Genomic DNA, 18,073 nt, shown 5'->3' on the forward strand with positions numbered 1-18,073 from the left:
GGTGACTTATCCCAGTATTGGGGTTTTTTTTTTTTTTAGATTAAAAATAGGAGAGAGTGTCAAGCATCATTAAGTGAACAAAGATTACTTCCCCAATTGTATCAATATAAAGAAGTCTTGGTGATATCTAAGAGAGGTGGTTTTCATAATGAAGAAGCTGGGTGTTTGGGGTAGAAAATTCTTGATATAAATTTTTGTAATTCTTAAGTCCACTGTAAAGTCTAAAATGCAAAAGAAGGGCAAACTTTGTACTTATTGTACCTCTGTTTTCTTATTACTGGTCCAGACATTGCTCAGTTGGTAAAGGTTTAGCTTACCACCAGCCCCAAAGACCTGAATACAAGACCTGAAACTCACAGTTAGAAGGACAGAACTGACTCTTGCAAGTTGTCCTTTGATCTCCACATTTCTGCAGTCTTCCCCTTACCCCAAATAATCACTAGACTGTGCCACAATGCCCAATGAAAGTGTGTTTTTATAAATCCTTTTCTGGATCCTTGTTTCAAACAAGATAACTAGCCTCATTTAATTTGAATTTGAAACTAGGAAATAAGTGGCATACATTCCTTTTTTAAAGTAAGGAAATCTCAAGTTTTCAGTCTTCATTATATAATCCTTATTATAGTGTTTTAAAGTTTATAAAATGTGATTCAAAGTTTATAAAATGTGACTGTTCTCCTTAGGGTTATCTCATCTTTTCTATCATTTTAGTTGGTACCAGGGAATAGCATATGTGATGAACAGCTGTATGTGCATTTGCAAAATCTATAGCTCATGGGGAACTGAGGCTCATGGGCTGCAGGTTTCAGAATCCTGATACCTTTTGTTTGTTTTTTGTTTTATTTGAGGCAGGTCTTAGACAGGGCTGGCCTCAAACTTGATGTGTAGTTGAGGGTAGCTTTGAACTCCAGATATTCCTGCTTCTGCCTCCTGAAGTGTTTTAAGTACTTATGTGTGCCATCACACTTGGCTTATTACGACTCTGATTCCCACATTTTATTAACTTGGCTGAGTACCACCAGACTTGCATATTTGCCATTTAGTCACCTTGAAGCTTGAGCTCCAGATTCTTTTTATTTTTTCCCTTCCTCTTGGCCACTTCAGTGGCTTTCCTTTTACATGTTATTTGCAAAAGGCAAAACCAAGTTTTCCCTTTGTCTCACCTTTCTACTTTTGGTGCTTTAATTTTTTGTTGCTTTTACTTGACATGCAAGCCACTAATCACCTAGGTAATTGCAGTACCTATAGCTTTCAGCTCTTGCCCTTATGAGGCCATTTTCTTCATAATGACACTTTTTTACATATTTTTTAATTTTGGTGTGTGTAATAGAGAACATACGTGCACATACCTGTGGACGTCAGAGAACAACTTGTGGAAATTAGTTCTCTCTTATACTGCTAGCTAGCCCTGGGTAATTTAACCCAGATTGTCAGGTTTGACAGCAGAAATCTACTCACTGAGCCATCTCACTGGCCCAATAATTTATTATTTATTTTAATTGTTAAATTGTACTTATTCATGGGGATATGCCATGGCCCTACCTGCATTGTGCTTGTATAGGTCAGAAGACAGCTTGTTGGAGTTAGTTCTATCCAAAACCACATGGGTTCTCAGGATTAAATTCATGGGAAGCCCTGGCCTGGAACTCAGAGACCTGCCTTGCCTCTGCTTCCTGGTGTTATTATTAAAGGTGTGTGTCCCTGTGCCCAGCCATAAGGTGAATCTTTTACAACATGCTTTTGTGTTAAACCATCCTATAAGCTTTTATTTTTTTATTAAAGGCTTGACATGTGCTATATGAGACTCTGGGAACTCTGGGCTCTTGTACCTTCTGCAGCCAAATAGTGCTGCTCTATACCTTCAGAAACATTTAGATAGCAAGCATGAACATAAGTGTAAATATACTTTCACTCATGATAGTTCTACACTTTCTTTTAAAGGTGGTTTGTCCTGACTGTAGTGATGAGATTGCTGTGAAAAAAGACAATATTCTTGTTCGATCTTTCAAAGATGGCAAATTGTAAGTATTGTTTGTGTGATTTTTTAAAAATCTATCCACATAAGCCAGGTTTTCCAAGTTAGATTGTTAAATGATAAGTTCAGTTATTTCTTTTGACCGCCTTTAATCTTTGAAGAAGAATATTTCAAAGAGAATGGCTTTTATACTTTCTGGAAGTCTTGCGGTGTCTTTCTTGACTCATTAGGTCTGCTTCCGTGGACTCTTGGCAGTCTCTTAGTCATGTATAACTGGTGGCTCATTTAGGCAGATTTGATGTTTAATGGATCTAATGAGCTACTGATTTGGTGTTATGTATTTACTTATGGTGTGGAGTACATTAGTATCATAGTATACATATAGAGGTCAGAAGACATCTTGTAGAGGTTTTTTCTCTCCTTTTACCATCTGGGTTATGGAGAATCAGTTCAGGCTGTTAGGCTTGACACCAAGTATCTTTACCTGCTAGGCCATGTCAGTGGTCCTAGGGTTTGTTTTTGATCATTTTATTACTCCTTATTTCTAAATAAGATCTATTGCAGTAACTCTCAATTCTCTGACATCCTTGGGCATTGAATGACCCTTTCAAGGGGTTGCCTAAGACCTTTAGAATGTTTACATTATGATTCATAACAGTAGCAAAATTACAATTATGAAGTAGCAATGAAATAATTTTTGGTTGGGGTTACTACAACTTGAGGAAAATATTAAAGGCCGTGATGGCTGAGAACCACTGGTCTATTGACTAATGCATGATTTCTACAATGATCTCAGGATTTTAATGGATTTTTAAAAAATTCATTCTACATGGCAAGAAAGCAGTCTTTCTTGGAGTTTTTTTTTCCCCCCTCTGACCTTCTCGTTTTGCTTATAAGAATTAAATAGATATAGAAACTGTGTGTTTCATCTTCTCTTTTCCTTCCTCCTCTTCCGGGCCTGTTGTCTCTCTCATGGGCTCATGTCTTTTCAGCCTCCTACAGCCAGGACTACAGATTCATGCTACCATGCCCAGCTGAAGCCAAATCATTTTCTACTGAATCTTACTTGAAAATAATCATTGAAAACAAGTCTCAAGATTGAGATAATCAGATAAATCTCATCACTAAATTTGAGTACTTGTTTCATATTAAGAAATAAATTACCTTTGAGAATAGAAGAATAGGGAGATGGTAGTTAAAACGCATGAGATTTCAGTTTCGTGCTTTAGAGTCTTACATATAATGTGACAGTTGACACCATCTTATGTGCTTGGTATTTCTCACTCCCCACTCCATTCCCTAAAAAGGTAATTGTGTAAGGTAATAGATGTGTTAATTAAGTGAATTGTGGCAATCATTTTTTATAGTATGTCTGTAAAATTACCACATTGTATGCTTTAAATATGTACAGTTTCATTTGTCAGTTAAACCTGGCTAAAACTAGAAAAGTGATTATGTTTATATGTTTAATATTATACTTTCCATAAAGTGTTTTAAAGACTCATAATGAGCTGGGCAGTGGTAGGTGCACTCTTTTAATCCCAGGTCACAGGAGGCAGAAGCAGGCAAATCTCAGTGAGTTCAAGGCTATCCTGGTCTACAAAGCAAGTTCCAGAACAGCCAGGAAGGATACACAGACAAACTCTGTTTTGGGGTGTTGTGGGGATGTTTTTAAAAAAAAAGATTCATAATAAAAAATGGAGTATATATTGTATGAATGTTGGAAGGAGGTATATAGATATGTAAATGAACAGTGTATTGTGAGGTGTGTTTGAGAATTATTTGCACAATTCTTACCCACTTTTGTATGTGCCTGAAATTTTTAAATAAGCGACTTTTTTTTTTTTTTTTTGATATTTCGAGACAGGGTTTCTCTGTATTGTTTTGGAGGCTGTCCTGCTGTCCTGGTAATCACTCTGTAGACCAAGCTGGCCTTGAACTCAAAGAGATCCACCTACCTCTGCCTCCCAAGTGCTGGGATTAAAGGCATGTGCCACCAACGCCCGGCTTAAAAGACTTAATTTTTCTACAATTTAATTTTGTGTGTATGGATGTTTTGTCTGCATGTATGTTTGTGTACGGTATTGTGTTTCTGGTGCCCTTGGAGGCTAGAAGAAGTAGTTATATCTCCCGGAATTGGTGTTACAGACAGTAGCAATCCTTCTTATGGGTGCTAGGGATCAAATTCTGGTCTTTTTGAAGAACAGCCAGAGCTGTTAACCCCTGAGCCAACTTTCTAGCCACAAAACAAAACAAAAGGTCTCAAAGAGATGGAGCGCTGAAAATTGTGTTTGGAATGTCATTTGGATTTTTTTGGGGGGGGGGTACAAACCGAATATGTAGAAGCCAAATTTTTATTTAAATTAGAGAATAATAATGATATTTATTATTTAACGTGTCCCAGTTATTTGTATAATTCTCCTTAGGGTTGAGACATTCCTTAAGAACCCCATTTTCACTGTAGAAGTTAATTTGTAATCCTAAAATAGTTCTTGAAACATTGTTGAAACACCCCCAGAACAAACATAAACTAGAGTTGGTCTTACTAACAGGCATATTTTCTTCCTGCCTTAAACTAATTTCATTATTGTCCCAAGATGATGCCAAGTTTCACTGTTGATTTCGTCATTTGATTTGTGTGTTCTGTCATCGAAATGCTTATTTTCATTATTATATTGCTGTAGTTCAGCATTTATTTCTAGGCAGAGGACTGTGTGATGCCATTTCCCTCTTTTGCTGGTTTTGGAATTTGAACCCACATATAAATGAAACAAATCTTAAGGCAGGAGCCTTTCATAGTGTGTGATTTGGAACTTACAATTGTTTTTAATTACTCATATTCGTGTTCTCAGTTTCTTGTTATTTGTTTGTGATTTGTTGACTGCTTGTCTTAATATCTTATTTTCTCATTTATAATTGAATAATGCAGTACTTCAGTTCCAAGAAAAGATGTCCATGAAATTACAAGTGACAGTGCACCAAAGCCTGATGCTGTATTAAAACAAGGTAAGGGAATAATCTTGGAAAGGTTATTAGTAATTTGCAACCTGTTTAATTGTTTTATAAACCCCCCCCAGGATTTTTTTTTTGTGTAACAGCCCTGGCTATCCTGGAACTCACTCTTTAACCTGTTTAATTATAAATTAACACCCCCTACCCCTGACAGGGTTTTCCTGTGTGACAGCCCTGGCTGTCCTGGAACTTCATTCTGTAGTTCTGTAGACCAGGGTGACCTCAACCTCAGAGATCCACTTGACTCTGCCTCCCAAGTGCTGAAATTAAAGGCAAGCGCCACCACTACCTGGCATAAATGAATTTTCTGGATTTTAAGTTCTTTTATTTTATTAACATGTTTTCAGTAGAATTATATTTTGAAAACTTGTGGATCTTGTTAGATAGCTTTTTTTTTTTGTAGAAGTTCTAGTTAAGGTAATAATCTGGAACAGCAGTTAAAAATATTATTAGCTATTTCAATAATGTGAATTATACATAGTGAATTCACTATTGGTTTACAGGGATGACAAAATTAGAATCTGGGTAAATTTTTATTTGTTAACTCTGCTAATATATATTCTTAGTCAAAAGGCTCCCGAGTGCTGGGATTAAAGGCATGCGCCACCACTGCCCGGCTTGCTTTTTTTTTTTTAACCATTGTAAATTACTGTTCACTTTTCCTTATCTGGTTGGTAGACTGCCCTAAAATCATAGCAAATTATGGTTTATAGTTAATATGGTGTATAAAAGGCAACTAATGGTTTTTGACCAGTTTTAGTTTAAACTCATTATTAAAAGAATTTCAAGTTTGGTTCAGTTAGAGTTGCAGAGAACATTTCTGAATATTTTTGTGTTTGATATGGAACTCTTTAGTAATTGTTGAATAAAACATTGACTTATATCTCTTTTGAAATTATTTTTAGTACATAAGCTTAATTTCTGTTTAAAAGAAAATAATGCTTCTTTCTTCTTGTATTTGTTTGTATCTAAGAACCCTTCCAGTAGTAGCAGTGGGCTTTACTAGCTATAATATGGGTCTCCTGGGTAGAAGATCAAAAGGATGAAGTGAGTGACTTTATCTAACAGCAATTAGTACAGAGCTAGGACCCTTGCGCACACTTGACAAATGATCACAGCTTTTATCATAGTTAATATTTTTAGATAGTTCACTTTTCATGCTTAGTAGTTTAGATAATTCAATTGTTTTAATCTGTCCAGTTTGCTAACATTATGATCTGTTCTAGCTTTTGATCAGGCCCTTGAATTTCACAAAAGTAGAACAATTCCTGCTAACTGGAAGACTGAGTTGAAAGAAGATAGCTCCAGCAGTGAAGCTGAGGAAGAAGAAGAGGAGGAAGATGATGAAAAAGAGAAAGAAGATAATAGCAGTGAGGAAGAGGTAAATAAAAACTGTTGATGCCTTTAAAAATGTTAAGCAGTGTTTTACTGTTAGGAATTTTTTTCATCATTAAATTTTGTCTTATTATAAAGTTGTTTGCTTCTTACTTGAAAACAGAAATATAGGCTTGGGGGTTCAGAGTCGTTTCATACTCTCATCCTAAGGTGATTTGGGGTGCTTTTACTTTATAAGATGACTAAAGTACCAACTAGTCCTTAATGTGATTTGCATTTTCATGTCCATACTTAGCACCTCATGATAGGTACATAATTATGTACATCTTTATAATTACTGAAACATTAGGAAAGTGTCCAGAATCATGTCCTGCCACCACTAAAGAACAGAATGAAGGTGAGCATCTTTTAGATTCACAGAATGGATAGGATTTTCATTTCATACACATGGATTTCCTTATGCATTAATTTGGGTCATGGGGTTACACTTTTAGATTTTATTGTGACTTTTAGGTTTGCAGGTAACAGGTATTCTAACACAGAAAATTACTGAGTAAGTGGTGTGCAGGTAATAACAGCTATAGTTTTGACTATGAAGTGAACTGTGTTTTCTATTTGGAAAATCACAGTAATTTAATATGTAATGTTTTCAGTTTGGGGATTCTGTCATTAAAGTGAAATAAATAGTTAATGAAATAGGAGTTTTTTGGCAGTTATGTTCTAAAGTGCAATGACAAAGGATAGCATAGCAACTTTCAGTCTGATCTAGGTCTGCTCTTTATTTTAATTGTTAAAATGAGAACTGAGGTTGAGGTATTGTCTGGGTGCTTGCCTGGCGTGCTGAAGGCCCTGGCTTCTTCCTCCATTATTTTGTAAATAGAAGTCAAAATGACCAGTCATGTGTTTAGAATCTCTGAATAGGGTTTTTTTTTTTTTTTAAGTTTAAAAGTCAAGCTCCAGTGTAAGCTTCCATGATGGTCCACCCTTTGCCCCATCTTGTCTTTGTCTCTGAGCCCTTTCCCTGTGAACTCTGAGCTGTAGCATTGTCACCTTACATACCTTGTTGCTTCTCATCTTTCACATTTTCGCTTCTCCTACTGTCTTTTCCCCATCCTGCATATGTGTGTGTAGTAGTGGCGGTGGGTGTTGACTGAGAAACATCTGGTCAGTTTCCAAAACTCCAGAACCATAATATCTCTCACATTAGGAAACTTCATCTCTCCATTCCCTGAAATAGAACTTTTTTGTGTACTTTTCCCCATGTATTTTTATATGTGCTTATATGCATCTTTCTCTGTCCCACCCCATTCTTATTTAGGTTTATTGCCTGTTTTTTTCTCTCCTACCAATTTTTTTGTTAGCTCCTCAAAGAGAGGTTCTCTATCTTATTAATATTCTTATATTCTCAGTGTTTATCATAGTACGTATCATATAACAGATGGCCAATAAATATTGGTTATTAAACATTTTGTTGTTTACATTTGTGTTTTACAAGTATTTTTATAAAAACAAATCTGGGTTCGGGGTGCTGATGGAAGCAAATTTGATAATTAGTGAAACATTTTAAGTTAAATACAAACTTAGATGTTTATGGAATAGAAACAAAATTGATGTGGCTTAAGTCAACTATTTTACCATAGTAATATTTAAGATAATGTCTTAACTTTTTTTTTCTATATTTGTATTTGACTGCTTTACCAAAACCTGACATGTGGACTGTTTAAGTTGAGAAATGTGGTTTATCACAAACAAGTTAATAGTTGTCATTTATTCTTTTCCTAAGTACCAACCAAATGGTTTATTGATATGAATGTTTTGTTCCTTTTTAAAACTTACTGTCCTTTGCTCCAAAGAGTTCTTCTTAAAACAAAGGAGAAAATTCACTAAAACAGTGGCAGTGGGCATGTGATTTTTCCAAATTAAAAAATATGTTTAGCTTTGTTTAGCATAATAGTTGGATCTCCTATGACTCTTAGAACTTTGCTTCCAGTTAGAGTAACTGCACAGCTTGCTTATATGTGCTGAGTCATTTTTCTCTGCAGTTACTCCTGACCATGTTCTGTCACGGCAGGCTCCATAGCTTTTTCTTTCATTTGACTGAGCACCTAGCATAGTGTCTACACTTACAGGTGCTTTTTGGTTGTTGAATGGATGAGAAAGTCAATGAATTGGTGAGTTCCTCAATCTTACCTACTACCCTGCTCCTTGCAGGTTGCTTCAGGACCAGATCCCTACTGCCACAGCCCTTGGCCACAGCAGCAAGAAACTAGTCCCTCCCTTGTAATTGATAATTCGGGGAACTATTTTATTACTTGAAGATTTCCCTAAGTCTGAATCTTCAGGTATTGTAGATCAAGTTTGTTCCCCACTTCACTGATTATGTAAGCTTGAAGTACTATACAGTGGGGCTGCCTATAATGAAGGATACTTAGAGCAAATGGGACCTGTGCTTACTGAGTTCCTTGAGGAACAATAATGGAATCATCTTTGATGTTAAACTCTAGCCCAATTTTAATACGAGAGTAGGTGTTCTTGAGCCTGTGACCCTGATTTAAATAATAGATCTCTGATAGCAGTACAGAGTTCAACAGTTTTATCAATCTTCTCTTAAACAAATTTTGACAGTTGGAGTTCTGTTGATACTTTTCAGTATGTATTATTCTATATGGTGCAAAATGTCTAGACTTAGCTGGTTTTGAACAGCTTAGTAGTAAAAAAAATTTTGTAAACTGCCTTTGAAATATTTAAATGAGCATTAGTTTTTGCTGTTGGCAAGAAATGTTGTTTACATTAATAAAATTCTGAATTGAAGAAAACAGTATCTTTTCTTCTGTGGTTAAAATTAGGAAGAAATAGAACCATTTCCAGAGGAAAGGGAGAACTTTCTTCAGCAGCTTTATAAATTTATGGAAGATAGAGGTGAGTGTGCCACTCTTAGTGTAAGTTCATGAGTATGGTCTCTTTCTCCTCTCCTCTCCTCTCCTCTCCTCTCCTCTCCTCTCCTCTCCTCTCCTCTCCTCTCCTCTCCTCTCCTCTCCTCTCCTCTCCTCTCCTCTCCTCTCCTCTCCTCCCCTCTCCCTCCCCTCCCTCCCCTCCCTCCCTCCCCTCCCTCCCCTCCCCTCCCCTCCCCTCCCCTCCCCTCCCCCTCTCTTCTCTTCCTCCCCTCCCTCTCCTCCCCTCCCATCCCCTCCCCTCCCCTCTCTCTTCTCTTCCTCCCCTCCCTCCCCCTCTCTTCTCTTCCTCCCCTCCCCTCTCCTCCCCTCCCCTCTCCTCCCCTCCCATCCCCTCCCCTCCCCTCTCTCTTCTCTTCCTCCCCTCCCTCCCCTCTCCTCCCCTCCCCTCCCCTCCCTCCCCTCTCTTCTCCTTTCCTCCCCTCCCCTCTTCTCTTTTGAGACAGCGTTTCTTTGTAACAGCTTTGGCTGTCCTGGAACTCTCTTTGTAAACCAGCTGGCCCTGGACTCAGAGATCCACCTACCTCTGCCTCCTGAGTGCTGAGATTAAAGGTGTGTGCCACCACGACACAGCTGAGTGTGTCACTCTTACTGTGTAAGTTCATAGAAGATAGGTGAGTGTTTTACTCTTAATGTATATGTTCATGGTGGGTGGAACTGAGTGCATCACTCTTACTGTGTAAATATATGGAAGATGGGGGGGTGTCATTCTTAACTGTGTGTAAGGTAGAAAACAAAACATCACACTTGTTTGGGCATTGAGTAATTCCTAAGACCCAGTCTCATACGCCCAAGAGAATTTAACTAAGTACACATCCAGAAATAAAGAAGTGATGGTTCTTGTCTTTAATCTTAGCACTTTGGAGGCTAGTGCAGCTTGATGCCAACCTGAACTATACAGTAGTGAGAGCCTGTCTTGAAAAGCTCACTCTCACACAAAAATCTGAAAAAGAAAAAAGGAAAAGAAAAGAAACAAGACAAAACTTCTGACAAAGTCTCCAGCTGAGTATGGCAGCTTTCTGAATTTGTTTAATTTTGCAAAAGAAATGTAAAAGATAGGCTTAGGTGATTTTGTTGGTAACAGCACTTGTCTGGAATGTAGAAAGCCCCAAGTATGGTGGCAAATGCTTATTATCAAGCCTAGTACTCACCAGTGGAGGCAGGATTTAGAAGCTCAAGATTATCCTTAGCTACATAGCAAATTTGAAGTTAACCTGGGATACATGAAACCAACCCTTCCTTAAACCACACTCTCCAAAGGGGACAGGGACTAAAATTTGGTAGGTGCTATAAACCTGTAATTTCAGCTCTCAACCTGGGCAATTCTGTGACACCTGGTCTCACACGTAAGAATAAAGCCAAGGGATAGCTTAGTAGATAAAGTGCTTGCTCTGTAAGTATGAGTATATGAGTTCAATCCCCATTACCAATATTTTATGTAAAAAGCCAGGTATGAGCAGGGCATTGGTGGTGCATGCCTTTAATCCCAACACTCAGGAAGCAGAGGCAGGTGGATATCTGTGAGTTCGAGGCCAGCCTGGTCTACCGATCGAGTTCCAGGACAGGCTCCAAAACAATACAGAGAAATCTTGTCTCGAAAAAACAAAACAACAACAACAAAAAAGCCAGGTATGGTGGCATGTACATGGAATCCTGGTTCTGGGAACAGAGAATGGCCTACTAGTTTAGCCAGACAGGTGAAATCAGTGAGAGACCCCGCAGAAACAAAAATACCTCTGGCCTCCACAAACATGTACATGTGCAGAAACATGAACACATATGAAAAGTAAAAAAAGAGGACTGGAGAGATGGCTCACTGGGCAACAATATTGAGTGTTTTCCCAGAGGACTTGCAACCATGTAGTAACTGTTTGTTGTTCTATGGAATCTGAGGTTCTCTGTTGGCTTCTGTGTGCACAGACATACATACATGTAAAACACTCATTCACTTAAAAACCTCAAAAAAAGTAAAAAGTGGGCCAAGTTGATTGGTAGAATTCTTGCATAACATGTTCAAAACATGGCCAGTCCCTGGTCTCTCTCACACTTACATGCAGGAACACATGAAATAAATAAAGCAAGGCTCTGGGCTGTGGTGGCGCACGCCTTTAATCCCAGCACTCGGGAGGCAGAGGCAGGCGGATCTCTGTGAGTTTGAGGCCGGGCTGGACTGACAGCCTCCAAAACAATACAGAGAAACCCTGCCTCACAAATAAATAAATAAATAAACAAACAAACAAACAAACAAATAAATAAATAAAGCAAGGCAGAGGATGTATGCTAACCTTTTAAAATTTACTGTGCTAACCTAGACCTGATTCTGGTTTTTTTTTTTTTTTTTTTTTTTTTGGTACTCCCAAATGGTAATGGCTGTTATGGTATGGGTAATTTTTTTATTCTTTCATGTTAAATATTTTTGACCCCTATATTATGTTTGTGTGAATGGAGAACTAACCTAAGAAGTGTGGTCTCCCTTATAGTTTTGTGTGGTATACAAGAAAAAGTGGAGAAAAGGAGTGAAGCCTAACTAGAGAAGAATGATAATGATATGCTAACCCACTCACCCAGTTGTGTTTGGGAAAGGCTGTGTTGCAGCCTGGCTCTGTCCTCTTACTTCCTCTACCACTTGGTAGTTTTACTTAGTATCTCTTTGTGATTTCCTCTGTTGAATGAAACAACAGTGTAGCTTTACTGGAGAACCATTTGGAATATTAATGAATAAAACATAAAGAAAGTCATAAAATAACTGATTGACAGTTGCCCATTGTGTATTTCAGTACTTCCTTAGTTTTTCTCAGCTTTGTCTCCCTGATGTTGAAAGTTTTTCAGTTTGTTAAGCCTTACTTGGTATTCATCTTTTATATCACCAGAGGGAAGATGCTAGAAGGAAACATAAGACTGTAAAAATCTGGTGTACAAAAACTTTAAAAAAATGATGACATGGGTTTAGATAAAAATTTTTCTGTTTTTTTGTTCTGTGGAGTATGTATGTGGTAATCATTGGTATTATGTGAATCCTTTGAGATTTTAGATAAAAAAATAGTATGGTGCTAATATATATTTTGTGTTTTAATTAGGTACCCCTATTAACAAACGACCTGTGCTTGGGTATCGGAATTTGAATCTTTTTAAGTTATTCAGACTTGTACACAAGCTTGGAGGATTCGATAGTGTAAGTACTACAATCTCATTATAAATAATGTAGTGAATGTGGTTTTCATATAATGTGACTCCTTATGTATCTGTCATCTCTAAAATTGTTTATTAATAAGAATGTAAGGACACTAGGATGAAAAGTACAGTCTATGAACAACAGAGTAAAGATGATTTTTTTCAGTGACAAGTTTGATTTCCTGTAGTGTATCAGACTTTGACAAAGTCATATCTTAGTCAGGAGTCAAGGCACAGTCACAGAGGTGAAAATACTTTTTTTTTCTCCCTGGAACTTGTCATGTAGATCTAGTCTGGCCCAAAACTCAGATCTAGTTGCTTCTGTTTCCCCAGTATAGACATTAAAGGTGTGTGCCACTGTACCAAGTTCCTCCCTCCCTCCCCTCTTACTAAGTTCATAGACTAGTTTTGACTTACTAGTTTGTGAGTTGATGGAAAGAATATGCTTTCATTTTTTTTCTTTTTGTTAGAAGTGTTGAATTAAAAACGGGTACTTTGACATTTACCATAAATGAATTTATTTAATAATATAATGGCCCAGTATTATTATACTTAGAACTAATATTTGTTAGTGTAATAAAGATTTTTATTTGTAAACCACATTTAAAACTTATCACTTGGTATTTTTCATGCTTTTAAGCCTAGAGCCAAGAAATGTAAGCATATCATATTTTTATGTATGTAAAATGTGTTGCTACCTTCCCACGTTTGATTTGAAAATTTTTATTTCCTTTGTCCATTAGATTGAAAGTGGAGCTGTTTGGAAGCAAGTCTACCAAGACCTTGGGATCCCTGTCTTAAATTCAGCTGCAGGATACAATGTTAAATGTGCCTATAAAAAGTAAGCCAGTATACTCAGTGTGACTATCTTCAATATCTTACCTAGAAAACAGCATTTTAACTTAAGCTAATTTAGAAGAAAATGGGAATTTTTGCTATAGAAATATTTCTAGATTTTAGATATATAAGAATCTGTAAAGAAAATATTGAATGCCAGGATCATTTGAAAAGTATTGCAAAGAAATTAAAAAACTAATGTTCCAAAACCAAAGAGATAACGTTATCTGCTGTGGGTGATCTTTGACCCTATATGGTTTTCCTACTAAGAGGGTTACTACAGCTTACCTCTTAGGAGTACTCTGCTGATTGAGTAGAGTTTACTAAAGTTCCTGATGCCTTGCATATTAGAAATACTCAGCAATAGATTTTTACCTTTCATAATTTTAATCGCTTCCACTAATCCATATGATAGCTGCTGTTGTTACTTTTATTTAGATGTATAACTTTTCATTCTTGCCACAGGTATTTTAAGCAGAGCTTCCTGTGTGTTTTGAGCATATTCACCCCCAAATCTTTCCCAAATTTACCCTCCCTTCTCCACCCACTCAACTCTCTCCCACTACCCTTCTTTTCCCCCATCAATACCAATTTGTGCTGCCCAAATATTCTTGGATGTGTGGTCTTCCACTTGGAGAATGGTTAATTTACCAGGGGCTACACTCTTGTAATTATCTCTCTCTCCCTCCCAGAAACTAACAGTTATCCATAGATCCACAGCTTGGGTGGGATCTGGTATCCAGTTCTTTCCTTACTGAGATTTGGGCTGACTTTGACTTGCATGAGTTTGTACACTCTGTTACAGCAACTGTGAGTTCATGTGTGTAGCTGCCCTGTTGTTTCTAGAAAACAGTATTTCTTTGTAGTCATCTACCACCTCAGGCCCTTAAACTCCTGATCTCCAGTTCTTGGGCTGGGGTTTGTGCCGTGTGTTTGTGTATGTGTGTGTGTCTGTGTCTGTGTGTGTGTGTGTGTCTGTCTGTCTGTCTCCCCTCTCCCCCTCTCTGAATGACCATTCGTTAGTCTCTTATTCTCTGCACTTTAGCTGTTAGCTAGTTGTGGGTCACTATCTACTGCAAATAGGAGTTTCTCAGGTGATCAATGAGTATAATAATAAATCATTAGAAGTTAGTTTAATGTTACGTCAGTTTAGTTGCAATAGTAATAGTGTCTCTGCCAGTGACCTGTCTCGCCACAGGTTTCTAGCCTGATGATGGTACCCAGGTAGTAGTTTCTTTACTCCCATAATATTTGTGCCACTGTTGTCCTAGTGGACATGCCTTTCCATACCAGTGATTAGTGTAACTTGAAGGGTTAAAAATAGCTGGTTATGGTTGAGGATTACTTTTCTCTTCCAGTAGTTTGCTTAGCATTTTCCAGCACTGTAAAAATGCGCATGTAGGGTTGAAACGTCCAGGTTTGTAATAGCTTGATGTCATCATGTCTTATTACTCAAGCATGTGTTATCTTCAGCAGTAGGATCTTACTGTCTAGTTCTGGAGAGTAACCAAGAGCAATGCAGTAGCCTGTAATGTCTGTGGTCTGTAGAATATCAGGCCAATAACTCCAAAGTCATAATTATACTTTTTCTCAATAAAAGACAAGGGAGATAAAGAATTAGAGTGCATTGAAGTGATTATATAACCTAAAAGATGAGTGCATATTAAATAACAACTCTGTAATTTGGGCATGGTGATGCATACCTGTGACCCCAGGAAGCTTCCTCATTGCCTCCAGCTTTAGGCCACCTCAAAGGATAAAACAAAAAGCAAACTAAAGCAATTCCTCACACTGTTCAGTAATATATTGGAATGTTCCTTACCAAATGTGTCCTTTCTACATGTTTCCAAGTACAGTAATATATTGGAATGTTCTTTACCAAATGTATCTTCTCTACATGTTTCCAGGTACTTATATGGCTTTGAGGAGTACTGCAGGTCAGCTAATATTGACTTTCAAATGGCATTGCCAGAGAAAGTTCTTAACAAGCCATGTAAGGATTGTGAAAATAAAGAAATAAAAGTTAAGGAAGAAAGTGAAACAGAGATCAAAGAACTAAATGTGGAAGACAATAAGAACACGACAGTAAAAGAGGAGACACCTGCTGAAGATGAGAGTGAAAGAAAAGAAAACATCAAACCCTCTCTGGTAACCTGACACTGTTCATTTTCATTTGGTATACTTTCACAGTCTTTGTAAGTTCCCCAGATAATTCACGAGTGTACTGCACAGTATTATACTTTGTTGTATCTTTTGTTTAGGGTATTTGTTAGTTTTTGATATGCTGGTGATTAAACCCAGAGTCCCAAACTCTTCTACTGAGCTATATCCCCAGCTCTCAAATGTTACCTTAGAATAATTTATAGTAACTATTTAAACTGAGTTTTAGCTATTTTCATGTAGTGTGCTCTTTAAAATGTAGGAATTTCTTAAAGAGCCTTCTGACTTTAACAGTAATAATAGCTGTGTCACATTGGTTGGCACTTCTCATTGCTGACAGTTAGGATCATGGATTTAGGCTTAAGTTTTTACTGTTGTTGGTTTAGTTCTTCTGATCTTTCTCTAGGGAAGTAAAAAGAGTTTATTAGAATCTATACCTGCACAGTCTGATCAAGAAAAAGAAGCCAACATTAAAAAACTAGAAGAAAAGGAAAACTCAGAGGATAAAGACAGTGACACAGCTAGGGCAGAGGAGTCCCTCAGCCCAGAGGTAGATGCTGAAGAAGAGCAAGCACGATCTGGGTAAGATCCTTGATTTGGTTATGATGCATTTTGACTGAATACAGTCTTACCATTTGCTTTTGTGAATGTTTGAAACTAATTGATTGATGAAGTACATAAGCGTTATTTGCATTTGTTAAGAAAAATTGATTCCTTCAGAGACCCCATTAATGTGAATTGTTGAAAAGATCATATTTTTTTGATCTATTCTTGCTCTCATCATGGAAATTTATATATAGTTTTTGTTTTGTGTTTTGAGGAAACAGTGCTCTTTACTGTACTGGTAGTAAGAGTCATGATTACGATACACTAGCTGTGGGGTCTAGGGTGTACGTGTATCTTAAGCAGAGTGTGTGGGTCATTTTGGCTGCATGATACTTACTTGATTTGGCACTTGCAAATGTTGACTTATATGCACTGCTGGTGAGTTCTTGGCTTTGTAGGTAATCTTTGATTTTTTTATCTCTGGGATTTTAAAAAATCCTAAGCATCTATAGTGCTAGGAGCTCTTTTAAATAAATACAACCAACTTTTTTTCATTTTAGTATTTTAGAAATTTAGTTACAGTATACAAATAGGGAAGAAAAAAGTAAATGTCATCAGGTAAATGTAGTGTTTTTTTGTATTTTGTTATATTTCTCTGTATATATGTACATATCTGAAGTATACCTTACTATTACTGTTGGAGACTATTCCAGTTAAGAAACTTTGTAAAGATTGGAATTTTTACTGAAACATGTTGATCACGTTAGCTTTCTGAAATACAGATGGAAACAATACAAAGGTATGGTCTGTATACTTCTTACAAGATGGAGCAGGACAGTGCAAGGTTCAGATGAATATAATAAAGTGTGTGCTGAATGGCTTCTTACTGTTTGTGTAGAGATTATTAGAAGTGTTCCTACCAGAAACTTGCAACTCAGATAAAACTTCATTTGCAGCTTTAGCTAAAAGTCTGAGAGCTCAGTGTCTCTGGAGTATATTCTACTGTTCACAGATACTTGCTAGTAATTCTTCTCTCTGTTCTAAGTGTCCAAGTTGGTCCTTTAGTCAGTAAATTCTATTTTAAATTTTTGTCTCTTTAACTTGTCAGTTGTATGAGTCCTTTATATAATAACTGTGAATATTCATGAGTACAGTTGTAGCCTGCGCATTGATGATAAAGCCATCCCTGTTCATGTGAAGAGTACTGCATAGTCTAGGCATATAGAAAGCTAGGTTTATATAAGTGTACTTTATATTTGTATGATGACACATTTCTAAGAATGTATCCCTTTTATTAAGTAATGTATGACTATTCATATCACAAACCAAGACTTTCATTTTGTGAACACCCACATTTGATATTATTTAAACACATGAAGAAAATGACTATTAAAAGTGCAGTTGTGTTGCTTAACCCGAGGTACATTCTGAGAAACTGTTGCTAGGCAACTTCGTTGTTGCATGTAGCATGAAAAACTGTCCTTACATAGATCAAACTGCCTATGACATCACTACTAGGCAGCATAATCTTAGGGGGTCACTTACTGTATGTGCATTGTCACCATGACTGTACTATGTGTTACATGCCCTGCTGTACCACTAGAGTTCATCTGCCCTTCTATTCTTCTGCCTTGCTGCCACTTTCCAGCACTGTTGCATTAATGTGGCTGCCAAATGAGTAATGGGTAGATTGTACACATAGCGATTAGCTCCTGGCAGAGTGGAGCAGGACAGTGCAGGTTTTATCATAGTACTCATAATGGCACACTATTTAAAACTTATGAATTGTTAGTTTCTGGAATTTTATATTCAATATTTTTTAATTGGTAGTGATGGTGGGTAACTAAAACTACAGATAAAGGCAGACACTATAATTGATTCCTTAGTTTTACCATTAAGTGATAACAATATTTACAATTATAAAAAATTAAACACATTAGGATATGAGGTGTTTTTTTGTTTGTTTGCTTTTGGTATTTAAGTTTTCCCTGTTTGACCACCACCAAGAATTTTCTCTGTCCTAACTCCATAGTCTGGGTTAGGAGATTAAACCAGTTAATACTTACAAGCTGCTTGGCTTGGTGCT

At 37.0% G+C, this 18,073-nt stretch overlaps 1 protein-coding gene across 6 annotated transcripts in view; it reads left to right on the forward strand.

Annotated features, from left to right (window-relative positions):
- Arid4b (AT-rich interaction domain 4B) overlaps nt 1-18,073 on the forward strand; it is a 123,258-nt gene that overhangs the window by 70,831 nt on the left and 34,354 nt on the right. For all 6 annotated transcript variants that reach the window (XR_002383075.2, XM_005071794.4, XM_013114666.3 and 3 more), the window contains exons 9-16: nt 1,942-2,021; nt 4,905-4,981; nt 6,214-6,368; nt 9,169-9,241; nt 12,351-12,445; nt 13,188-13,285; nt 15,189-15,429; nt 15,848-16,023. Coding sequence is in view for 5 of the 6 variants with exons in the window: in XM_005071794.4 (XP_005071851.1) it covers nt 1,942-2,021; nt 4,905-4,981; nt 6,214-6,368; nt 9,169-9,241; nt 12,351-12,445; nt 13,188-13,285; nt 15,189-15,429; nt 15,848-16,023 (995 nt within the window). In the remaining variant the exon portion in view is untranslated. The remainder of the gene's footprint in view (nt 1-1,941; nt 2,022-4,904; nt 4,982-6,213; nt 6,369-9,168; nt 9,242-12,350; nt 12,446-13,187; nt 13,286-15,188; nt 15,430-15,847; nt 16,024-18,073) is intronic.

Source organism: Mesocricetus auratus, unplaced genomic scaffold (assembly GCF_017639785.1).
Source record: "Mesocricetus auratus isolate SY011 unplaced genomic scaffold, BCM_Maur_2.0 Super-Scaffold_100013, whole genome shotgun sequence".
Lineage (NCBI taxonomy): Eukaryota > Metazoa > Chordata > Mammalia > Rodentia > Cricetidae > Mesocricetus > Mesocricetus auratus.